Source organism: Scyliorhinus canicula, chromosome 3, assembly GCF_902713615.1.
Source record: "Scyliorhinus canicula chromosome 3, sScyCan1.1, whole genome shotgun sequence".
NCBI classification, from domain to species: domain Eukaryota; kingdom Metazoa; phylum Chordata; class Chondrichthyes; order Carcharhiniformes; family Scyliorhinidae; genus Scyliorhinus; species Scyliorhinus canicula.
The window spans coordinates 264401236-264427077 of NC_052148.1; the positions used below are offsets into that span (position 1 = coordinate 264401236).

At 51.4% G+C, this 25842-nt stretch overlaps 1 protein-coding gene across 1 annotated transcript in view; it reads left to right on the forward strand.

Annotated features, from left to right (window-relative positions):
- Positions 1–25842, forward strand: part of ccser1 (coiled-coil serine-rich protein 1) — a 1211351-nt gene that overhangs the window by 118371 nt on the left and 1067138 nt on the right. The window contains 1 exon segment of the mRNA XM_038792749.1: positions 13602–13786. Coding sequence (XP_038648677.1) covers positions 13602–13786 — 185 coding nt within the window.

Sequence of the window (25842 nt, forward strand, 5' to 3'; positions counted from 1 at the left end):
ACCCCCCCCCCCCCCCCCCTTACTCGAGCGTCCGCGGGTCTCCCCCCCCCCCCCCCCCCCCCCCCCCCCCTACCCCCCCACCCCCCCCCCTCCCCCCCCCCCCCCCCACTCCCACCCCCCCCCCCCCCCCCCCCACCCCCCCCCCCAAATGCCGGAACCCCCCCCCCAAATGCCGGAACCCCCCCCCCCCCAAATGCCGGGACCCCCCCCCTTCAAATGCCGGGTCTGTCTCTCTCCTCCCCCCCCCCCCAAATGCCGGATCTGTCTCTCTCCTCCCCCCCCCCCCCAAATGCCGGGTCTGTCTCTCTCCTCCCCCCCCCCCCCCCCCCCCCCCCCCCCCCAAATGCCGGGTCTGTCTCTCTCCACCTCCCCCCCCCAAAACGCCGGGTCAGTCTCTCTCCTCCTCCTCCTCCTCCAAAAAACGCCGGGTCTCACCACTTCCGCAGCTGGTGAAACTGACGCGTATCGCGTCAGTCAGCTGCTGGCCCCTCCGGGAACGGAGAATCGCCGCCTAAAAGAAGGCCCCCATGCCGGAGTCATCTACTCCAATTCTGTTCGCCGGAAATCGGCGTTACAACGGTCTGCAGAGAATTTCGCCCCAGGTTCCCGTTAAGGATTGTATGGGGGAAGATAGGTCAAGAGATGGAAATGGGGACAGATTTTGAAGACCATGAAAGGAACAATTTAGAGGAGATGATTGTGACGAGTCTACATTTTAAGACGACGAAGATGCGAGAATGAAGAAGAGTGCGGCGGCACGGTGGCACAGTGGTTAGCACTGCTGCCTCACGGCATCAAGGGCCAGGGTTCAATTCCGGTCTGTGTGGAGTCTGCACGTTCTCCCCGTGTGTGCGTGGGTTTCCTTGGGTGCTCCGGTTTCCTCCCACAGTCCAAAGATGTACAGGTTAGGTGGATTAGCCATGCAAAATTGCCCCATAGTATCCAATGGTTAGGTGCATCATGGGTATGGGGAGGGGCCGTGGGTGTAGTTATGGTGCTCTTTCGGAGGGTCGGTGCAGACTGGGTGGGTCGAATTGCCTCCTTCTGTACTCTAGAGGTTCTATGATTCTACCGAAGACCATTGTATTTGAGAACTGGCAACAAGAGAGGAAGACAATGATCATAGAAGGACGTGAATTTATATTCTGTGTATGTCGGTAATATATATTTAAATAAAATAGACTGATTGAGGAGTGAGAGAGAAGGAATGTTACTTTTTTTGTCCATCAGATGATGAAGGCTTGAAAGTATAACTACACTGTTTTCATCATCAGTACAGCAGGCAGGAAGCTTGTGATCTCTTGCATCTGCCTTGATCAAGCTAATAGGACCCGTGAATAAGTAGTCGAGGAGTACTTGGTTGTTCAGTCCACGAGGTGGAACTTAGTTAAAATGAAATGCATGAGATCGGAAACTCAGTCATGACAGACTAACCAACAGCTAAAGTGGCGATATAATAGGTTTCAGCAAGATGCACTGCCTAGCTTTATATTTATTGTAAGTATCATCCCTGTTCCTCCTTGTTTATTCCCTGCCTATTTCCTCATTTATTCCCTTTTATTCTTTCCGTTACATTTTTGATCCATGGATGATTGATGGCCATGTCTTGATTAAGCACTTTTTTTTCCCAAAGAAAGCTGTCACCATTGAAGCAATTTTGAGGTGTCAGAACTGCTGTTGTGCGGACCAACATGGAAGCTCAATTGTGCACAGCAAGTGTCCGCAGACAGCAGTGAGAATCCTGGCCAGTTAACCTGTTTTGCTGGCGTTTGAAGGAATTTTTTCAATGCGTTCATGGGATGTGAGCATCACTGGCTAGAATGTTGCCCTGAGAATGTGATGGTGAGCTGCCTTCTTAAACTTTTACGGTTGATGTGACGTAGGTTGACCCAGAGTGCTAACCATGCGCCAGCTGGACATTGGCCACGGCACTGGGAGAACCCCATGCTCTGCTTTGACTATTTCCATTGGACGTTTTACGTGCAGCTGTCAATGTTCTCTGTTGATTATTCTTTTTGTCTACTGTGTACGTACTGTGTACGTTCCCTCAGCCGTAGGAAAATACTTTTCACTGTACTTCGATACATGGGACAATAAATCACACCCAATCAAATCAAAGCTCGGCACTCGAGGCATTTGCTAAACGAAAGGTTTTGATTGAGTGGATCCAGAGAAAATGTTTTCTCGTAGGGAAGAGCAGAACTCGAGACCATCAATATAGGATGGTCAGCAAGAAAGCCAATGGGAGTTTAGAAGCAACTTCTTTATCCAAAGGGCAGTAAGAATGTGGAACTCACTGCCACAGAGAGTGATTGAAGTGAATAGTATAGATGCAGTTGAGGGGACACTAAAAAAGGATAAGCGAGAGAAGGGAATAGAGTGTTAAAATGGTAACATTTATCTGAGCAAAAACGGGAAGAGACTCGAGTGGAGCACAAGCACAAGGATGGACTGGTTGGGCAGAAGAATGGCATGCTTCCCATTTCTCTTCATCGCATGCAATCTGACAGAGGACATCTTCAACAGTAGTAGTCTTCCTTCATTTCTTTATGAGGGCAGCACGGTAGCCTTGTGGATAGCACAATTGCTTCACAGCTCCAGGGTCCCAGGTTCGATTCCGGCTTGGGTCACTGTCTGTGTGGAGTCTGCACATCCTCCCCGTGTGTGTGTGGGTTTCCTCCGGGTGCTCCGGTTTCCTCCCACAGTCCAAAGATGTGCAGGTTGGGTGGATTGGCCGTGATAAATTGCCCTTAGTGTCCAAAATTGCCCTTAGTGTTGGGTGGGGTTACTGGGTTATGGGGATAAGGTGGAGGTGTTGACCTTGGGTAGGGTGCTCTTTCCAAGAGCCGGTGCAGACTCGATGGGCCGAATGGCCTCCTTCGGCACTGTAAATTCAATGATAACAATGCTCCACCCACTCCACACTGCACTGAAGTCTCGGCCTTTAGATTATGTGTTTGGAATATTTTTTGTTTCACTACAGAATACCCAAAACCAAAGCAAAACATGCTGGAGCTCCGCACATCTGATCGACTCGGATTTGAAAGTAGAAAGAAAAGGAGTTTTTGTTTTTAATGTAGGTGCCGATTGTCATGGCTTTAGTTCCAGAAGTAACTGCGCCTGGTTGCACCTCTCAGTGACATTTCCAGAGGCACAAACCTTGGGTTGTGTCAAATAATTAAACACCACTGGCCCACCGTGAACCTCATTTAATTAAAAAATTTTTTTTTTTTTTTTTTTTTTTTAGAGTACCCAATTATATTTTTACGTTCAAGGGACAATTTAGCATGGCTAATCCACCTACCTTGCACATCTTTGGGTTGTGGGGGTGAGACCCACGCAGACACGGGAAGAATGTGCAAACTCCACATGGACAGTGACCCGGGGCTGGGATCGAACCCGGCACCTCGGCCAAGAGGCAGCAGTGTAATTGTATTTAAACACGCAGAGTTTCAATTAGCAACTGAACACATTGGAAATGAACTTCCCAGTGTTTGTCAGTGGAAGCCGAAAACTAAATTATGACAAAAGAATGGTTTTTGATCCGTATCAAAATAAGGATCACGCCTCTGTTGTACTTTGTTGTCTGATTATGGGAACAGACTGCTTCAGGGATAACGAGATTCTAAAATGGAAGTCATAGCTTTGAATTATAGAGTCGCACAGCACAGCAGATGGCCATTCTGCCCATCAAATCTGTGTTGGCTGCTACAGAGAGCAATCCAATTAGTTCCAGTCCACCGCTGCATTCCCGTAGCCCTGCATGTTTTTTATCCTTGGATTGGATTTTGTTGGATTGGATTTTGTTTATTGTCATGTGTACCGAGGTACAGTGAAAAGTATTTTTCTGCGAGCAACTCAACAGATCATTAAGTACATGAAAAGAAAAGAAAAGAAAATACATAATAGGGCAGCACAATGTAACTCAGAGGTGGGCAAACTTTTCCGTGCAAGGGCCACATTCAGAAATTCACAATTTTAAAGGGCCGCATAGTATTAATAGTCCCGGTTGTAACCAATTAGCATGCGGCATATACCTCAGCGCTTCCCCCGGCGGCATCCTGCCTTTAGCCCTCTTTATCTCTACTTTTCAAAAATGGCGCTTCACCCGGTTATGATTCTGGGCACCTCATATAGAACATAGAACAGAACAGGCCCTTCGGCCCTCGATGTTGTGCCGAGCAATGATCACCCTACTCAAGTCAACGTATCCACCCTATACCAGTAACCCAACAGCCCCCACATTAACCTTATAAAAAAAAAAAATTTTTTTTTTTTTATGACTTGATTTTGGTGGGCTGCATAAAGACCTTTGGCGGCCGCGGGCCTAGTTTTCCCACCCCTGATGTAACTACATATCACCGGCATCAGATGAAGCATACAGGGTGTAGTGTTAATCGGGTCAGTCCATAAGAGGGTCATTTAGGAGTCTGGTGACAGTGGGGAAGAAGCTGTTTTTGAGTCTGTTCGTGCGTGTTCTCAGACTTCTGTATCTCCTGCCCGATGGAAGAAGTTGGAAGAGTGAGTAGGGTGGGAGGGGTCTTTGATTATGCTGCCCGCTTTCCCCAGGCAGCGAGAGGTGTAGATGGAGTCAGTGGATGGGAGGCAGGTTCGTGCGATGGACCGGGCTGTGTTCACGACTCCCTGAAGTTCCTTGCGGTCTTGGGCTAAACAGTTGCCTTACCCGGCTGTGATGCAGCCAGATAGGATGCTTCTTATGGCGCACCTGTAAAAGCTGGTAAGAATTAATCTGGATTTTGTGAGGGCCACGAAAAATCCAGCACTAGTTGAAGGATAGAAAGAAATAACATTTATTTACAATAACATATATATGTACACACACAACAGCAGCAGCAACTCTCTTGCTGCTCACTCCTCTCCAGCTGGTTCCAAAGTGGCCAGCTCTATTAATGCAGGGAATCTGCTCATGATTTCTCTCCCCCCCCCCCCCCCCCGCCTCACTGGGGAAGCTCATTCTCACTAAGGATTGTGGGATTGCCATTAGTTCCCAGCCAGTGGTAAGCAGGCAGGTTATAACATCCCCCCCCCCCCCCCCAAAGTCCAAGGAATACACCAAAGACCCTGGTGAAGGGAGGCGTCGGGCTCGTTTTGCCGCAGGCCGGACACCATTTGCACGAGGTGCTGGATCGGGCGGCGTGTAACGAGACGGAGAATGGCACTTCCGTGATGAACGGTGTAACGGTTGTACATCCGCGGCCCGTGGGCCCGAGGATTCCCCCTCTGAGGCGTCCTGTGTCTCCATCTTGGAATCGGAGTCCGCTGCATCCGTCATCTCGGCGTCTCTATCTCCACGCGGTTCTTCAACGACCCGTGCAGGCTTTGAATGCAGCACCAGAGGAAGATTGTGTGGAATACTCTCCACTGTGTCTGATCTCTGCGAAATGAGCTCCGGGGGTGGGAAATCTTTGGAAGAAATGATCTTCTGGACCAAATGTGGTCTACATGCTTGCGCTGGAGACGACCCTGGGCTTGCACCTGGTAAGAGATAGGGCCCGTTTGGCAAAAGATAATGCCAGGGACCCACTGGGCTCCACTAGCAAAATTTCAAACGAACACTGGGTCACCAGGCGCAAATTCCCGAATCGGACGATGCCAAGAAAAACCATGTCCCTGCCATTCTTGAGTGCGGCGTACTTTTGCGCCAATGTCAGGGAAAACCACGCTAAGGTGGGTGCGAAGTCTCCGTTCCATTCGGAGTTCCGTGGGAGCTACCCCAGTCACCGCATGTGGAGTTTTCCTGTATGAAAACAAAACACGAGCCAGTCTCGTGTCCATAGACCCGGAAGACTGCTTCTTTAGGCCTCGTTTGAATGTCTGCACTGCGTGCTCCACCAGCCTATTGGAAGTCAGGTGGTATGGACTGGTGCGGATATGGCGTATGCCATTCATCTTCATGAACCTCGCAAACTCCTCACTTGTGAACGGAGTGCCATTGTCCGTGACCAGCACCTCGGGGAGGACATGCATACTGAAAGACAAACGCATCTTCACGATTGTACGCAGGATGTTGTGCCTACCATCTTATGCACCTCTAACCATTTAGACTGGGCATTGATTAAAAGAAGGAACATGGATCCTTGGAAAGAGCCGGCGAAATCCACATGCAAGTGCGCCCAAAGCCACCCTGGCCATTCCCAGTGATGTAGGGGCGCGGCTGATGGAAGGTTCTGATGCTCCTGGCAAATGGAGCAGTTTTGGGCCACCTTTTCAATCCCGGTGTCGAGGCCTGGCCACCAGACATAACTCCGGGCCAACATTTTCATTTTGGTCACACCCGTATGCCCATTGTACAAGTCCCTTAGTGTCAGCTCTTGTCCTTTTTCCGGGACAATCAGACGCGTCCCCCAGAAGAGGATACCGTCTTCCCCGCTAAATTCTGACAGCTTGGAGGAAAATGCCTGTAGCTCGCCTGGGAGCTGTCTCGGCTGCCCACCATACAGGACTATGTGCCAAACCTTTGACAGGACTGGCCCCGTCTGTGGCCACTCACGGATCTGTGATGCCATGACAGGCAAGGAGTCCGCAAAATTTAGGGTTGCAACCACCTCACCGGTTGTGGGGGTCGACATGGGGCCGGTCGATAAAGGCAATCGGCTCAGTGCGTCGGCATTTGCTGTCTGGGTTCCTGGGGCGAAATTCTCCGACCCCCAGCAGGGTCGGAGAATCGCCTGGGGCCGCCGAAAATCCCGCCCACGCTGTGGCAGAGATTCTCCGCCACCCGGGAAGTGGCGGGGGCAGGATTCACGCCACTCCGATCGGCGAGGCCCCTGCGCCGATTCTCCGGCCCGGATGGGCAGAAGTCCCACCGCTGGGAGGCCTTTCTCGCTGCCGAGGTTTGAACTACCTCTGGTGGCGGCAGGATCGGCGGCGCGACTGGGCCCCCGGGGTCCTGGGGGGGGGGGGGGGGGGGCGGGGTGATCGGACCCCGGGGGATGCCCCCACGGTGGCCAGGCCCGCGATCGGGGCCCTCCGATCAGGGGGCGGGCCAGTGCCCTGGGGGCACTCTTTCCCCATCGCCGCCGCCACGGCCTCCGCAATGGCGGAAGCGGAAGAGAAACCCACAGCGTGCATGCGCCGGTGGTGACGTCAGCAGCAGCTGGCCGCTGACGTCACCGCCGGTGCATGCACAAACCGGCGAAAGCCTTTAGGCCAGCCCCGCTGCCGGACGGCAGGCCTGAAAGGCCGCTGGTGCCGGTTTTTGCACCAGTCGGCGTGGTGCCAACCGCTCCGGCGCGGACCTAGCCTCCAAAGGTGCAGAGAATTCAGCACCTTTGGGGAGGCCCGCGCCGGAGTGGTTGGCGCCACTCCGCTACGCCGGGACCCCCCGTCCCGCCGGGTAGGGGAGAATCTCGCCCCTGGTTTGTGCTCCAGAGAATACTTGTAGGCAGCGAGCAACAAAGCCCAGCGCTGGATCCGTGCGGAAGCAATGGGTGGTATTGGCTTATCCTCTCGGAAAAGTCCCAGCAGAGGCTTATGAACAGTCATGATAGTGAAGTGGCGGCCATACACATACTGGTGGAAGCGTTTCATCACAAAGACCACCGCCAGGCCCTCCTTCTCGATCTGCGCATACTACTTTTCCGCTGCAGTCAATGTGCAGGAGGCGAAAGCTATCGGCCGCTTGGCCCCGTTCTCCATCTTGTGGGACAGGACGGCCCCAATACCATACGGGGATGCATCACACGTGATGAGCACAGGCTTTCCAGGATCATAGTGGGTTAGTAACCCAGACAACAACAATTGTCGTTTTACCCGCCGGAAAGTGGTTTCTTGCGGCTGACCCCAAGCCCAGGTGTGATTCTTCTTTATCAGAAGGTGCAACGGGGCCAGCGTAGTTGTCAGATTGGGGAGGAACTTTCCGGAATAGTTTATAAGGCTGAGAAACAAACGAAGATGCAAATTGTCAGTCGGGGCGGGGGCCTATTGAATCGCGCGCACCTTCTCTGCGACGGGGTGCAAACCTTCGTGGTCCACCCGATAACCCAGGTAGACTACTTCCTTCGCCTGAAAGATGCACTTTGTGCGACGTAAACAGACTCCAGACTCTGAAAAGCGTCTAAGGACAGCCTCCAAATTTTCCAAATGTTCCTGCTTTGATGTCCCTGTAATCAAAATGTCGTCTAAGAAGACAGCGACACGCGGTAAACCTCTCAAGATGCCCTCCATAACGCCTTGAAAAATAGCGCAGGCAGAGGATACCCCAAAGGGCAACCGTGTATATTCATATAGGCACCGGTGTGTAGTAATAGTTAAATATGGCCGGGAGGCAGGGTCCAGCTCCGCCTGTAAGTAGGCGTGACTCATATCTAATTTCGTGAACGAGAGTCCGCCTACAAGCTTCGCGTAGAGATCCTCTATGTGAGGCATTTGATATCGGTCGAGCTGGGAAGCCGTATTCACTGTAAGTTTATAATCGCCACGCAAGCGAACTGTGGCATCTGGCTTCATTACAGGTACAATTGGTGTTGCCTAGTCAGCGAAACGGACGGGCCTGATAATGCGCAAGGACTCCAAACGAGTGAGCTCCCCTTCTACCTTCTCGAGCAAGGCGTAAGGCACCGGGCGCATCCGGAAATAGCGCAGCGTGGCTCCTGGTTCGACTCGGATACAGCCTAAGGCGCCTTTCATTTTCCCCAAACCGGGCTGGAATACATCTGGGTACCGTCCTAGTACCTCCGTCAACCCTCCAGAACCTGTTTGGAGGATGTGCTGCCACTACAGCCGCAAATGGCGCAACCAGTCCCGACCCAACAGGCTGGGCCTGTGGCTGCGCACCACGATAAGTGGGAAACGCCCCTCCTGGCGTCCATAAACACCAGGGGTCATCGTATTGCTGCAATGTCCAATGGGTCCCCCGTGTGGGTGGCCAACCTGGCCTGTGTGTCGGTTAATGTAAGGGTCTGTATACCCTGCTTGATGCGGTCGAATGTCCTCTGGGCGATCACGGAGACGACTGTGCCCGTGTCCAACTATATCTCAATCGGGCGACCATTGACCCCGACTGTCACCTTAATGGGGGCCACACGGGGAGCTGCCATACAATGCAGCTGCAGGCAGTCGTCCTCCGTCTCCACGTCCTCGGGAGTAGTCGCCACAGGTTCATCCAAATGGCAGATACGGCCCCTGGGCTGGCCCCAGCTTCTTTCTGAACGATGGCGCCCCCAGGACCGGCGTCCACGACGGGGTCGGCGCCCACAAGTCCGACACTGACGTGGCTCCTCATCCATTGGTTCTGGAGAAGGCTACCTTTGGGGAGGAACGTCCGGCAGCCACTGGTGTCGATCTGGACGCTGCCTTGCCCAAGGTACCGCAGGGGTGCGGGGGGACACTTTTAGACATAAGGGGTTGCGCCCCAAAGCGTACATCTCCATTCCCTGTAGCTCCTACACTCCCCGTTCTGTGCTCTTTCGGGACAATACTATTTGAATGGCCTGTTGAAAAGTCAATGTTGGCTCAGCTAACAACTTTCTCTGGGTGGCCGCATTGTTAATACCACAAAGCAAACGGTCGCATAACATTGCTGACAAGGTCTCACCATAGTCACAGTACTCTGCAATCCTGCGTAGCCTGGTTAGAAACGCTGCAAGGGCTTCTCCTGGGGTCTTCTCAATGGTATTAAACCGGTAACGTTGGACTATCATGGACGGGGTTGGGTTAAAATGTTGTCCCAATAAATTCACAAGTTCATCAAATGCCTTGGTGTCCGGTGCAGCTGTGTACATAAGGCTCCTAATCACCCCAAACGTATGCAGGCCGCAGGCGGTGAGCAAAATTACCACCTGGCGCTTGTTTTTGGTGATGTTGTTTGCCCGGAAATAGTAACGCATCTGTTGAGCATACTGGTTCCAGCTTTCCAGCGTAGCATCAAAAACATCCAAACGTCCATACGGAGGCATGGTGTAACAGAAAAACAACTTCCAACCTGTATCCAACAAAAATCCAGGGAGGTGGCTTCAGCAGCGTAGATACCTATCGACTTTAACCTCGTCGCCAGTTTGTGAGGGCCACGAAGAATCCAGAATGAGCTGAAGGACAGAAAGAAATAACATTTATTTACAATAACATATATACACACAACAGCAGCCGCAACATCCCTTGCTACTCACTCCTCTCCAGCTCCAAACTGACCAGTTCTATTTATGCAGGGAATCTGCGAATGATTTCTCCGCACCCCTCACTGGGGAAGCTCATACTCTCTCAGGATTGTGGGATTGCCAATAGTCCCCAGCCAGTGGTAAGCCGGCAGGTTATAACAGTGGACATGCAGAATTTCCTTAGTTCCCTGAGGAAGTATAGGCACTGTTGTGATTTCTTGTTGGTAGTGTCGACGTGGGTGGACAGATTTTTGGTGATGTGTACCCCTCTGAATTTGAAACTGCTAACCATCTCCATCTCCGCTCCGTTGATGCTGACAGGGGTGTGTACAGTACTTTGTCTCCTGAAGTCAATGGCCAGCTCATAAGTTTTGCTGGCATTAAGGAAGAGATTGTTGTCGCTGCACCACTCCATTAGGTTCTCTATCTCCCTCCTGTATTCTGACTCGTCGTTATTCGAGATCCGGCCCACTATGGTCATATCGTCAGCAAACTTGTAGATGGAGTTGGAACCAAATTTTACCACGCAGTTGTGTGTGTACAGGGAGTAGAGTGGGGGCTAAGTACGCAGCCTTGTGGGGCCCTGGTATTGAGGACTATTGTGGCGGAGGTGTTGTTGTTTATTCTTACTGATTGTGATCTGTGGGTCAGAAAGTCGAGGATCCAGTTGCAGAGTGAGGAGCCAAGTCCTAGGTTTTGGAGCTTTGATATGAGCTTGGCAGGAATTATGGTGTTGAAGGCAAAGCTGTAGTCAATAAATAGGATTCTGATGCAGGAGTCCTTGTTGTCGATATGCTCCAGGGATGAGTGTAGGACCAGGGAGATGCCGTCTGCTGTAGACCAGTTGCAGCGGTATGCGAATTGCAGTGGGTCAAGGCATTCTGGGAGTATTGAGGTGATGCACTTAATGACCAACCTCTCGAAGCACTTCATTACCACTGAAGTCAGGGTGTATTTATCCCATTCATTAATATCCATCACCGTCTTGGGCAGTGCATTTCGAATCCTAACCACTCCTTGTTTAGGAATGTCACCTCTGGGCTGCATTCTCTGCTTCCTGCTGCTGGCAGTGAGAATTGCAATCTGGCGGGGAATAGCGTGCACTGGATAAAAATTATGATTTGCGCTCAGCGCTGATGACGTAGCCATGTCCAGTCCCTCGCTGGAGGTGTTATCCAAGTTTGCGCCCCACTCCGACAGAGTGTAAGCTCATTTGCAAATCCTGAATCTCAGAACGAATAGCGTCCTCAATGGAAAAGTGACTCGCATTCTATTCAGCCCGGCGGTAACACTTGGGGTGCAATTCTCCAGCCTCCTTACGCTCTCGCTCAAGCGAAATGAGGCCAGTGAATAGAGGGTGAGGCCAAAAACGAGAACTGTGCCAGGCGTCAAACAGTTTATGATGCAACCGGCTTAAAACGCGTAACTGCCCAAGGAAGGGATATTAAAAATACAAAATACTGGATGTTGAAACAATGGCTGCCTTAGATAGCCCCACCTAAAACCTCTTGGAAATACACAATGGGTGAAGTATTTCAAGGCATACCTGCCCAAAACACTTGAGCGCGATTGCACGTGGCACATCCAGTGTGAAGGAAGTTTTCAGCAGAGGAAAAGGCTGAAGGCTGTTATCCCTCCTTTGGGATAAGCATATCACCTCATTGGAGAAGACAGACCTGTAGAAATCCACCAGTAAACCAAAATCTCATAATAATTGCAAAGTCTTCTACATGTGGCTTCTACATACAGTCCCAAAAGACGTTTTGTTACAAGAATTGGACATTCTGAATTCTCCCTCTGTGTACCCGAACAGGCGCCGGAGTGTGGCAACTAGGGGCTTTTCACAGTAACTTCACTGCAGTGTTAACGTAAGTCTACTTGTGACACTGATAAAGATTATAATAAAGATTATTATTATGCAACTTCATCCAAGAAACCAGCTAACCTAAATCGGCCGGAGCATTTAAAATCTTTGACTGAAGGACAATCAAAGGACATTTAACTGTGTTTTTTTTTAAACCCTTTTTTAAATTGGTCTCTAGCTCCCCTTATTTCTGGTGTGTGTGTGTGTGTGTATGTACATGTGCACGATTGCGTTACGGTTGAATGTTTTACATCACATTTTCACTTGTTTTCCTCGGCTTAAGTTGCTCTTTCGTTGGCGCAAGAAATTCCTGTTTAATTGGCACGTGATTTCTCACAGCTTAAATTGTGAAACACGTTTCGATTTGGAATAGGCATATCCTCAGAACAAAGAAACTTCAACTCCTCGGTTGGTCACAAGAAAGTTTAAACAGAGGGGAGCCAGTTCACCCCTTCTCACCCGGGCCGTACCATACTTAAAAGAAAATATGGGTCGAATAAGATGGAAAATGTATTAGAATGTAAATTAATTTCACAAACAGGGCACAGGTCTTTAATATTCTGGTGATTACTGATGTCAGAATTAGTGCTATTGTAATGGAGGGTAAAAGTTTAAAGAGTTCCCTACTGGATTGATTGGATTCACAATCAAAGAATAAAGAACAATACAGCACAGGAACAGGCCCTTCGGCCCTCCAAGCCTGTACCGGTCATGATACCAACCTTGGCCAAAACCCTCAGCATTTTCTTATGCCATATACCTCTTTACCCATTCTATCCGTGAGTTTGTCAAGATGCCTTTTGAATCTGTTGTATCTGCTTCCACAACTTCCCCTGGCAACGCGTTCCAGGCACTCAGCACCCTCTACGTAAAAAAACAGCCTTACACATCTCCTCTAAACGTTGCCCCAAGGACCTTAAACCTATAATACCCCATGGTGACTGACCCCTCCACCCTGGGAAAGAGTCCACTCTATCCATGCCGCTCATAATCTTTAGACCTCTACCAGGTCACCCCCTCAACCACCGTCTTCCAAATGAAAACAGTCCGAGTCTATTCAGCCTCTCCACATAGCTAATACCCTCCAGTCCAGGCAACATCCTGGTAAACCTCCTCTGCACCCTCTCCAAAGTCTCCACATCCTTCTGGTAGTGTGGCAACCAGAATTGAGCGCAATACTCCAATTGCGGCCTTGCCATGGTTCTATACAACTGGAGCATAACTTGCCAGTTTATATACTCGATACTCCATCCAATGAAGGCAAGCATTCCGCAAGCTTTTTTGACTACCTTGTGTTGCCACCTTCAAAGGTCTGTGGACCTGTACGCCCAGCTCTCTCTGACTTTCTATATTCTTAAGAGTTTTACCATTTACGGTATATTTCCCCTCTATGTTTGAACTCCCAAAATGCCTACCATAATCGATCATCTGTAGCTGCCCTCGCTTGATATATCTTGACCCATGTGCCTCTTTGCCAAGTTCCAGCTGACTAATGGAGGCCGCAGTCTGACTCACTCCCTTGTCTCATTTGAAAGCTTTCCCTGGTGTTTCTGTGACCCTGCAATCTGTAACGAGCACGCGTGTTGAGATGACGGCTGTTCTGTTTGGTTGAATCTTTGCAGTGACTGTGAACAGGAATTTCAGCCCCCGTCACGAGGAAAAGTGGGTGGAGAGGCGCCTGAGGTCATCCTCCGAGGGCACGTCTGGACGGCGGATGAGCCACGGAGTCCGAGATGGGCGGGTGGAAGAATTGCACAGTCTCGAGGGGCAAAGAGCGGGCTCGTCGTCCTCCAAGATGAACAGCATGGTAGGTGCACGGAACTATGAAACATTGTGAATGTATTGGTTTTATAAGAGGTATTCCGGTGAATAGGCCAACGCAGAAATTTGTGGGCCTGCAATAACACTCCGTTATTTGCCTGCCTTGGGATTTGGCTCTCTTAATGGTAGTAGAACTGAATCTGGGGATGAATGTTCCATGGGTGACTGATGTGACAATACTGTCCGAGCCCAATTTACCTTTTTTTCAGATAGCTGTTGAAGAGAAACTTTTTTTTTTAAATTTAGATTACCCAATTATTTTTTCCAATTAAGGGGCAATTTAGCGTGGCCAATCCACCTACTCTGCACATTTTTGGGTTGTGGGGGCGAAACCCACGCAGACACGGGGAGAATGTGCAAACTCCACACGGACAGTGACCCAGAGCCGGGATCGAAACTGGGACCTCAGCGCGGTGAGGCGGTTGTGCTAACCACTAGGCCACCGTGCTGCCCTTGTTGAAGAGAAACTTTAACAAGAGGAGGTGTATATACCTTCTTACCCTCAGAATGAGTCATTTGTCCCAATTTGAATCACTTCAACAGCAAGCCTTTTCGAGAGCTCAGAAATAAAGGTTATTTATTCAACACCTGCCCCAGCAGTGATGTTTCACTCACTTGCTTGGCACACACATGCTGTCGCTCACACAAAAATGAGATACAGATTTTTTAAAAATGACAATTTGGGATCATTGCTGTCTCTTTCATAGCAGGCCTGTAGTTTCTCAGATGAGTTGATGTATTGGCTGGAATGAAGCTGTCGAGAAGCAGAGGACTTTCAGTCGCTGAGTTGCTCTGAGGTTGCTTCTCGACTGAACTTGAATAGTTTGGAGCGAGCCTTTCTCCAATGTTCATGGTAATAGTTGTTTTTACCTTGGGCTGCGCAGTTGACTGCAGCTGATCTGATGGTTTTCTGTTGGTCTCTCTGTCTTAGGATAACTTTAGTTATTTTAAAAGCTGCCAACAAACATGGCTTACCCATGTGACCTGTTACAAGTCAAAAGCCCTTTTCCAAATAAGGTGGTGTGTTAGACCGATAAACATCATGCGTGATGGCTTTTCACACCTTGAGGATTTGAGACAGCTAATGTCTTAGGTCTTTGGATCAGGGGCCATCGCCATAAAATGAAAGATTGATGGCATCCACTCCACATTAGTCTAACGTCCACTGTGTTTCGATGCCTCTTTGCCCCTGACGAAACATGGAGATGAGTTGTCTGTAAACCCCATTATCTGTAGGTTCTGATCCTTCCTTAAGCAATTAGATGTGTGAATCCTACAAGTAACTGTGATATTCAGCCCCATATTAGATTAGACATTGGCCGCAGATTCCACTCGAGTCTTCAGTTCAAATGCCAAACGTTACATGGGGTTCTGCAACCATCTTAACAACTTTTGTGTTCAATTTTTTGTTGCTATCTTCACGTCGCTACTGGGCACAGTTAAATCCCCACCATTCAGCTCTACCCCCTCCAAGAGGAAAGCAGCCTGTGGTCATCTGGGACTATGGCGACTTTACACTTGCAGTTCAACATGTCTATTAATTTTGTCCTGCATTATCGCTTGTGGAAACTTCCCCACCACCGAGGTAAAACTGACTGCCTGGTAGTTGCTGGGATAATCTTTACACCCGAAAAGTGTATCACTTGCAATTCTCTAGTCTTCTGCACTCCTGCTTCCACGGTGATCACTCGTTACGAGTATGATTGCCCATCGAAGAAACTCTTGTGTTACTGGTCATGGGTTCTGTGGGTCCTTGGCAGAGCTGAAGAGCCCAATCCTCAAGGTGCATCTTCGACCACACACTTGGCAAGTGTCTCTGCGAGGTGGGATTGATCCTTGGACTCCAGATCACAGGCATTAAGTAACATACAAGTTGAGATGATTTGAGTCACAACGCACCAACGATGAAGTTGGGTCTGAACTGAGATATTTGCATTTTTGAATATATTATCTGCATTGGTGACTAATTAGCTTTTAATGTAGCCCCACTCCTGACTGAAGGGTGTTCCAGGGTATTTTACTGCACCTAAGAATATTGGAACTCAAAATGGAAGCAGGAGTAGACAATTCGGCCCATCGAGCCTGCTCCATCGTTCATTATGCGGTGCCCCAGCCCTGTGTTTCTCGGCGGCAGGAATATTTACTCCCGCCGCTTGTCAATAGGATTTCCCATTGAAGCCGTCCTACACAGCCGGGAGACCTGTGGGCAGGGGTGCGCTCACTGCAGGAAAAGAGAATCCCGATGGCCAGAGAATTCCAGCCTTGATCTTTAGCTTCAACTCCACATTTCTGACTTCCGGTGGCGGCAATGTGGAGCTAAGCCGCACATTCGGCAGCTCCCGCTGAAAACGGACTTTGGGGCTCTTTTCAGGGCCCCCAACGGAACTTTATCGGCAAATCCCGACGTGGGAAGAGGACAGGAGTTGATCCCTACGGTCCTATGGTCCGGACCAGGAGTGGGGTAAGGAGAAAAACGGTGGAAGGAACCCTGGAAAAGCGGGGGAAGAAAGACAAAATGGCGGCCGGCGGAGGCCCGGAGGACTGGAGGCAGTGGGCGCAGGAGCAGCAGGCGACTCTGCTGCGCTGCTTCCAGGAGCTTAAGATGGAGCTGCTGGAGTCGCTGAAGGTTACCACCAGAGAGCTGATGGAGACCCAGACAGCCCAGGGGGCTGCGATCCGGGAGCTGCAGCGGCAGGCCTCCGAAAGGGAGGATGAGGTCGTGGCCGTGGCGGGGAAGGTGGAGATGCACGAGGCGCTCCATAAAAGGTGGCAGGAGCGGTTTGAGGAGCTGGACAACCGGGCGAGGCGGAAGAATTTGCGGATCCTGAGCCTCACGGAGGGGCTGGAGGGGTCGGACCTGGCGGCCTATGTGGTTGTTATGTTGAACTCGCTGATGGGGGCTGGGTCCTTCCAGGGGCCCCCGGAGTTAGAGGGGGCCCACAGAATACTGGCTAGGAGACCCAAGCCGAACGAGCCGCCGCGGGCGGTGTTGGTGCGGTTTCATCGGTTCGTGGATCGTGAGTGTGTGCTCTGGTGGGCCAAGAAGGAGCGGAGCAGCAAGTGGGTGAACACAGAGGTGTGGATCTTCCAGGACTAGAGTGCGGGGGTGGCGAAGCGGAGGGCCGGGTTTAACCGGATGAAGGCGGTGCTCCACAGATGGAGCGTGAAGTTTGGCATGTTGCAGCCGGCGCGTCTGTGGGTCACCTATAAGGATGGGCACCATTATTTTGAGTCCCCGGAGGAGGCATGGGCCTTTGTGCAGGCCGAGAAATTGGACTCAAACTGAGGGTCTAAGATGGGGGATGTTGTATAATAATGTACTTGTATTTGCTTGGTTTAATGTAAGATGTGGGTTGGCCTTAGGGTGGGTGGGGTGATGCCGTTATGTCTTTTTTGTATGGGTTTTTCTGTATGGGTCTGGTGGACGGGTTCGGGCAGGGGGATAACAGGAGGACCCGTTGACGGGCACGATGGAGGAGGGGTAGTCCCACGTGGGGAGGAGTCGGAGGTAGGGCGGGAGTCGCCGGGGTCAGCAGAAGTTAGCTGGCTCACGGGAGTGCTATGGAGGGAGGGGCGTGGCTAGGAGGGCCTAGCCTGGGGGGAGGGGTACCGGGTTACTGCTGAAACGGTCAGGAAGGAGCTGGAGGATGCGGGGGGTGCTGGAGGGGGGGGAGTTGCCGCCATGGGGAACTGGCAGAACGGGGGACGCTGGCCGGGGGTGGGCAAGGGATGGGGTATGGCTAATCGGCAGGGGAGGGGGGCAGGGAGCCCTCTGATCCAGCTGATAACCTGGAATGTGAGGGGGCTGAATGGGCCGGTTAAGCGGGCCCGGGTGTTTGCGCACCTGAAGGGGCTGAAGGCGGATGTGGCCATGCTGCAGGAGACACACCTGAAAGTGGCGGACCAGGTTCGGCTGAGGAAGGGATGGGTGGGCCAAGTATTTCACTCAGGGCTGGATGAGAAGAGTTGGGGGTGGCGATCCTGGTGGGGAAGAAGGTGACGTTTGAGGCGTTAAATGTGGTGGCTGACCGTGGCGGGAGGTATGTGATGGTGAATGGCAAGCTGCAGGGGGAGCGGGTGGTGTTGGACGATGCGGGGTTTATGCGGCGTATGTTGGGCCGCATTCCGGACCTGGAGGTGGGGGGCCTGATCATGGGGGGGGGACTTCAACATGGTACTGGATCCCCCATTGGATCGATCCAAGTCCCGGACGGGTAGGAGGCCGGCGGCGGCTAAGGTGTTGAGGGGATTCATGGACCAGATTGGGGGGGAATCCCTGGGGGTTTGCGAGGCCAAGGGCCAGGGAGTACTCGTTTTTCTCCCACGTGCATAAGGCCTATTTGAGGATTGAATTCTTTGTCCTGAGCAGGGGGCTGGTTTTGAGGGTGGAGGATGTGGAATACTCCTCCCATTGCCATTTCAGATCATGTCCTGCACTGGGTGGACCTCGGGCTGGGGAAAAGGAGGGACCAACGTCCGCTCTGGCGCTTGGAGGTGGGGCTGCTGGCAGACGAGGAGGTGGTCGGGAGGGTTCGGGGGTGTATCGAGAGGTACCTTGAGGCCAACGATAACAGAGAGGTCTGAGTGGGGACGGTCTGGGAGGCATTGAAGGCGGTGACTAGAGGGGAATTGACTTCCATCCGAACCCATAGGGAGAGGGGGGAGCAGAGGGAGAGACTGATAGGGGAGATGGTGAGGGTGGATAGGAGATATGCGGAGGCTCCGGAGGAGGGATTGCTGGGGGAGAGGTGTAGCCTTCAGGCCAGGTTCGACCTATTGACTACCAGAAAGGCGGAAGCTCAGTGGAGGAAAGCGCAGGGGGTGGTGTATGAGTATGGGGAGAAGGCGAGCAGGATGCTGGCACACCAGCTCCGAAAGCAGGACGCGGCCAGGGAGATTGGGGGAGTGACGGATAGAGCTGGGAAGGTGGTGCGGAGGGGGGTAGATGTTAATGGGGTCTTCAGGGACTTCTATGGGGAACTGTACCGGTCGGAACCCCCGGTGGAGGGGGGTGGAATGGGGCGCTTCTTGGACAAGCTGTGATTTCCGAAGGTGGAGGAGGGGCAGGTGGAGGGACTGAGGGCGCCGATTGAGCTGGAGGAGTTGGTTAAAGGGATAGGGAGCATGCAGTCGGGGAAGGTGCCGGGGCCGGATGGGTTTCCGGCGGAATTTTATAAAAGGTATGTGGACCTGTTGGGCCCCCTGTTGGTCCGGACCTTTAACGAGGCAAGGGGGGGGGGGGGGGGGGGGGGGGGGGCTTTGCCCCCAACTATGTCATGGGCGCTGATTTCCTTGATCCTGAAGCGGGAGATGGACCCTCTGCAGTGTGGGTCATATAGGCCGATTTCGCTGATAAATGTCGATGCCGAGCTGTTGGCAAAGATCCTAGCCACAAGAATTGGGTACTGCGTGCCCGGAGTCATTCATGAGGACCAGACGGGGTTTGTGAAGGGAAGGCAGTTGAATACGAATGTGAGAAGGCTCCTCAACGTTATTATGATGCCGGCTGTGGAAGGGGAGGCGGAGATAGTGGTGGCATTGGATGCGGAGAAGGCTTTTGATAGGGTTGAGTGGGAGTATCTGTGGGAGGTGGTGTATCCATTTGGGGAGGGGTGTATCCATTGGGTGAGGCTGCTCTACGAGGCCCCGATGGCGAGTGTAGCCACAAATAGGAGGAGGTCGGAGTACTTTCGGCTGTACCGGGGGACGAGACAGGGGTGCCCCCTGTCCCCCTTGCTCTTCGCGTTGGCGATTGAGCCCCTGGCCATGGCATTGAGGGAGTCAGGGAACTGGAGGGGCCTGGTGCGGGGTGGGGAGGAGCATCGAATGTCGCTTTATGCGGACAACCTGTTGCTGTATGTGGCCAACCCGGTGGGGGGGGGGGGGGGGGGGGGGGATGCCGGAGGTGATGAGGATTCTTAGTGAATTTGGGCGTTTCACTGGGTATAAGTTGAACCTGGGCAAGAGCGAGTTGTTTGTGGTGCATCTGGGGGATCAGGAGGAGGGGATTGGTAGGCTCCCACTGAAGCAGGCGGGGAAGAGCTTCAGGTACCTAGCTGTCCAGGTGGCTGGGAGTTGGGGGGCCCTGCACAAGCTCAACCTCACAAGGTTGGTGGAGCAGATGGAGGAGGAGTTTAAGAGGTGGGATATGTTACCGCTGTCACTGGCGGGGAGGGTGCAGTCCATTAAGATGACGGTGCTCCCGAGGTTTTTGTTCCTGTTCCAGTGCCTCCCCATCCTTATCCCGAAGGCCTTTTTTAGGCGGGTCAACAGGAGTATTACGGGATTTGTGTGGGCGCATGGGACTCCGAGGGTGAGAAGAGTGTTCTTGGAATGGGGCAGAGATAGGGGGGGCTGGCGTTGCCCAACCTCTGTGGGTATTATTGGGCTGCCAACGCAGCGATGGTGCGTAAGTGGGTAATGGACGAGGAAGGGGCAGCGTGGAAGAGGATGGAGGTGGCGTCATGTGTGGGCACGAGCCTGGAGGCGCTGGTAACGGCGCCGTTGCCGCTCCCTCCAACGAGGGGAAACTCAGCTTAAATACCTTTATTTATTTAAGGACTATTTAACCGTTAATTGAAAAGCTGATTTTCTTTGGGGTGCTATTGGGTTTAATTCATTGTTAGTAATAAAGTTTGTTTCTGTACACAAATTCCCTATTTGTCAGTGGAATCACTCCCGGGGGTGAAGTATTCTTTGCTCACAGTTTTAAAGTTGTTGGGGTTTCTTGTCTGTAAATCGGGGTTTGTTCCTGGTACCCTACCAAGACACAACGGCAAGTAGTGACTCCGGGATTAGGTTGTATGTTCCACGTAAACAGGATAAATGAGGAGATTAAAGGATGAGCAGCGCCCACGGAAACAATTGCAAAGATTCGCAACGCTCTGGAGTGGAGGACTTTCTCCTCACCTCAGTCCAAAGTGATCAGTCTCTTCTGTGTTCTAGATTCCGCGGCCAAGGGAAACAACCTCTTAGCACTTACTCTGCCTTCGGCCCCTTCAGGATCTTTAGGTCTCAAAGAATCATTGAAACCCCACAATGCAGAAGGAGGCCATTCGCCCATTGAGTCTGCACCGACCCTCTGAAAGAGCATCCCACCCAGGCTCACTCCCCCACCCTATCCCCATAACCCCACCTAAACCTTTGGACGCTAAGGGGCAATTTAGCACGGCCAATCCACCTAACCTGCACACCTTTGGACTGTGGGAGGAAACCGGAGCACCCGGAGGAAACCCACGCACACACGGGGAGAAGATGCAAACTCCACACAGAGTGTGATCCGAGGTCGGAATCAAACCGGGGTACCTGCCGTTGTGAGGCAGCAGTGTTAACCACTGTGCCACCGTGCTGCCCGCAACGAGATCTCAACGAGATCACCTCGCCTCCTCCTAAACTCACAAGCCCAATTTGCTCAGCCTCCGATCATAGGATAAGCCTCTTACCTCAGGGGCTAACCGATTGAATCTACTTCGACATCGTCCGGCAGGATTCTTTACACCCGTCTGAGAGGGCAGGTTTGACAATCTCCTCTCAAAGACAACAGCTACGACCATGCACTGCAATGGTGTGTTATGGCCAGAGGGATTGCTGTACTGTCAGACATGCAAACATATTTAATGAGGTGTTAGAGGGAGACCCCAGAGAGCTGAAACATTCTGTGAATGTTCAACACGATATTTCCCCCTTCAGCCCAAAATCACTAAAACCATTGCTCTTGTCATTAACTAGCGCTTGCTGTGCGTTAATTGGCTGGTACATTTCCTACATTACACCCGCGACTACGTTTAAAATATATTTCATTTGCTGTGAAGTGCTTTGGGAAGCCTTGAGCATGAGAATTGATATTTAAATGCAAGATGATTTTTTTTTTTGTTCAGTCAATTGAAACAATTGTATTTCACAGGAACCACCGTATTCTTCATAGTTCTGGGACATAGAGACTGAGCGCACAAAGTTTACTTTTGCATCTAGAATTTTGATTGTGGTGCAGCAGCTCAACATTATAACATTACTTGAAGCGTGTTTATCCCCCATGTATTGGCTTTATTGAATATCAAAATGAATTATGTTATACCCATATTGGCCACAAGATGTCAGGCCACGACCATAATTGACGATGGCGTGGCTACAAGTGGTTGGGAATTAAAAGCCGGGTTTTGTGTAACCTCAGCCACGCTTAGTTTGATACACAAACTGGAGTTCAGTGTGATTTGGACACATACCCAGATCCCAGCCCCAAAGTTTCATGGAGCCCTGGTGTGGCTCTCAGTCTCCGTGAGTTCCTGACATGTCCAGGAGGGGAAATGACCGGGATGCAGTGAGGGAATTATTCCTTTAACAGAAAAATCCTTGCTCAAAATAAAGGGTTAAAATTCCTCTTCCCGAATGCTCTGATTTTCCAGCCGTAATGAGGCGAGCGAACGCTGGAGATATTTTTAGCACAACACATTCCGACCAAAAAAAAAACAAACGTTGCAGAGCAGCGATACAGTCATTTAGCCCAATGGGTCTGTGCTGGTGTTTATGTTCCACTCAAACCTCCTCCGTTTATTCACAGATCCTTCTCTTCCTTTCCCCCTTCACTCACTTACCTGGCTTCCCTTTGAATGTGTCTTGTGCTATCATTGAATCCCTACAGTGCAGACGGAGGCCATTCGGCCCATCGAGTCTGCACCGACCCTCCGGAAGGGCAACCCGCCCAGGGGGGGGGGGCAGGAGCACTAAATTGATTGGAAAAAGTCAGCTACCCACCGGTGGAAAATTGGTTTGGAATTTTACAATCTGGTCAAGTTGCCACTGCCCACAATGCAACAGTGCCGTCCATGCTGTGATCCAATTCCGCCAATTTCCTGTTTGGAATTCTGCAGGGAAAGGTTTACTGGGGCATTCTACCTTCCAGTTTTGTGTCAAGATGTGATGATATCTTCGAGGAGTCGTTCTGCAGGCTTTGGGGGCGGTTTAGATATACTGGGACTCAACGTTTGAAACCGGTCGTCGGGAAATACCATTCCTGATCCAGCTCATTTACTGTCGGCCGTTTAATTGGGAACAGAGTGGAAGAATGGAAACTGCCCATGTACAGGGGTTACATAACTATTCATGGAAGAATGAGAGACAATCCAGGGGCTGAGGCCACACTGCCAGGGGCATAAAAAATACATAAGCTGGGGTTGTGTGGGCCTTGTTAGAGGGTTCTCCTTGGCACACATATCTTGGTTCCAGTCTTGGGAGGGGGAAGGCTTCTCTGGGCAATGACGGTCATTCACAGGATACTGTGCAGGGTGTGGTCAGTCATCTTAATAGATTTGGTCCTGAGGGTTTGAGTCGTAGGTCTGCAAGGCAGAGGCCACACTAAGCCACGGAGACATTGAGGACTTCGAGGTCTCCGCAGACGAGGAGGAACGGAAGGGGGGTGACGCTGACACTTGGAGTGCAGAGTAGCTTTGGCAACATGTGGCCGCTGTGGACTGTGATTAACATAATGTGTCCACCAGTCAGTGAGCTAAAGCACCATTGCACACATTGTGACAGTAATGAAGGAACAACACCCAAGGTTCGGGTATCTGCCTTGGTGGAGAGCATAAGTAAACGTAGGAATGGTTCTTCAGCAGCTGTTTGGTCTCCTTCCTTGTCTGAGGTGGCCTGAGGGCTGGGTCATCCAGAGGAGGATGTCCTTTGCCTTTCGTTGCTGGTACCTGTAATGGGGAGAAAAGAGAATTAGTGACCGACTGGATAGGCTCCAACATTATAGATCGCATGTGTCCCCCTCACTGACTCGTCAGGGAGGCTGATCTCTCCTCCGGTGCAGGAATGATCCCAATCCTCTCCAGGCAGTCCTGCAGCCTGTTGCTTGTAGGGGGTGAATTTCCTCAACTGCAGGAACCCCCACTCTGAACCTGGATCTCCTCCCTTTTGTTGTGGGAGATCTTCGATGGGTTCAGTGTGAGAAATATGGATGAAGGAGCTGCTCAGGAGCATGCACGCCTGTTGTGTCTGCTGAGGCCTCCCCAATCTACATTCAGTGCCGATGTCCCATCTGCTGAATCTAGAACTAGGGGCGCAGTTTAAAAATAAGGGGTGTCCCATTTAAGATAGAGATGAGGAGGAATTTCTTCTCTTGGGTGATTGTTCATCTTGGCAATGCCCCCCACCCCAGGGAGGGTTGGGTGATTGTATGGGATTGTTACGGGGGGGGGGGGGGGGGGGAGGTTGGGGGGGCGGGCAGACAGGAAAATGGAGTTGAGGCCAGAATCGGATCAACCATGATCTTATTGAATGGTGGAGTGGGCCCGATGGGCCGAATGGCCTACTCCTGCTTCTAATTCAAATGTTCTTCATTTTGTAGAGGGGCGGCACGGTAGCACAATGGTTAGCATTGTTGCTTCATAGCTCCAGAGTCACAGGTTCGATTCCTGGCTTGGGTCACTATCTGTGTGGAGTCTGCACGTTCTCCCCGTGTGTGTGTGGGTTTCCTCCGGGTGCTCCGGTTTCCTCCCACAGTCCAAAGATATGCAGGTTAGGTGGATTGGCCGTGCTAAATTGCCCTTAGTGTCCAAAAAGGTTAGGTGAGGTTACTGGGTTATGGGGATAGGGTGGAGGTGTGGGCTTGGGTGGGGTGCTCTTTCCAAGGGTTGGTGCAGACTCAATGGGCCGAATCACCTCCTTCTGCACTAAATTCTATGAAAAGAAAGCACATTGTAGTGACAAAATTGCACAACAACGTGGTAAATTTTAATCCTCCCCCGTTGCATTTGGAGAGGTGATCGGGTTACCAACTCTGACTGAATGTATTCCTGGTGGCTTCATCACATGGCCTCCTCCCTCCAATTGCCCTGATTGGTCATCCAACATGCCTGTTCTCCTGGTGCTTGCTTTCCCACAGCCAATTGGACAGCCAACAGCCTCCTCATTATCCAGCTGATGATCCTCAGAGTTGAGTGGAGCAGTTTCTTTTCTAACTCCCAAAATCCTTTTGACTGATTAAGCGTGCAATGAAAATCAGTTTGCTTTTTAATGCCCTGATGGCTTTCCCCTGGGTTATTCCCAGCGGGAATTAATCTTGAATCCCTGGAGACCCCTGGGCAATACTTGGAGCATTTGGCAACCTTACACAGTGCGGCACAGTGGTTAGCACTGCTGCCTCACAGCGCCAGGGGCCTGAGTTCAATTCCGGCCTTGGGTGACTGTGTGGAGTTTGTACCTTCTCCCCCTGTGTGCGTGGGTTTCCTCCGGGTGCCCCAGTTTCCTCCCACGGTCCAAAGATGTGCGGGTTAGGTGGATTGGCCATGGTAAATTGCCCCTGTCTAGGGATGTGCATGTTAGGTTATGTGATTACGGGGATAGGTCGGAGTTGACACTTGTAAACGGCAGAGTGCTCATTCGAAGGGTCGGTGCGGACCCGTTTGGCTGAATGGCCTCCTTCTGCACAGTATGGATTCTATGATTTTATGAATGAGCGAGTGACGTTGGAGGCAGGGGGGCTGCGGCCTCACTGAACTTCAATGGGTCTTGGCCTGGGGAGACGCTGCGGCCAGTATCTTCAGCATTAATGGCCGTCATTCCCACATCCCTACCGTCCTGTGAAGAGGGTCAAAGTTGTAGAGTTAGCCACCCTGCGGAAAAGCTCTGTCTCCGGCTCTGTGACAGTGACGGGACTGCTAAAGACGTTACCACGCATGAGCAAAAGTCCGAATGAGTCGTTTTCACCTCTTCGCTGGTGATTTACAGGCCTGTCAGACGTGCAAAATAACTTTCCGACACACCTGTCACCGGTGTGATGTGTGCCGCACTCTGGCCCATCTGTTATTCTGAATGTTGGAACCTGGATAAATACCTCACTGAATCAGAGAATGCTAATGCCTGTCTCCAATTTATGTAAAGGCTTCTACTCCAGCCAAATGCCTTGTCAGATTTGTTGGCTGTTCAGGTTTAGCTTCAGAGCCACATTAATGGCACAGTAATATAATAATCACTGTCGTGTTAAAAACTGACTGAAGGACGGGATGTTTTCACCATCCGTTTGCGCTGTGATTTGTCGCCGAC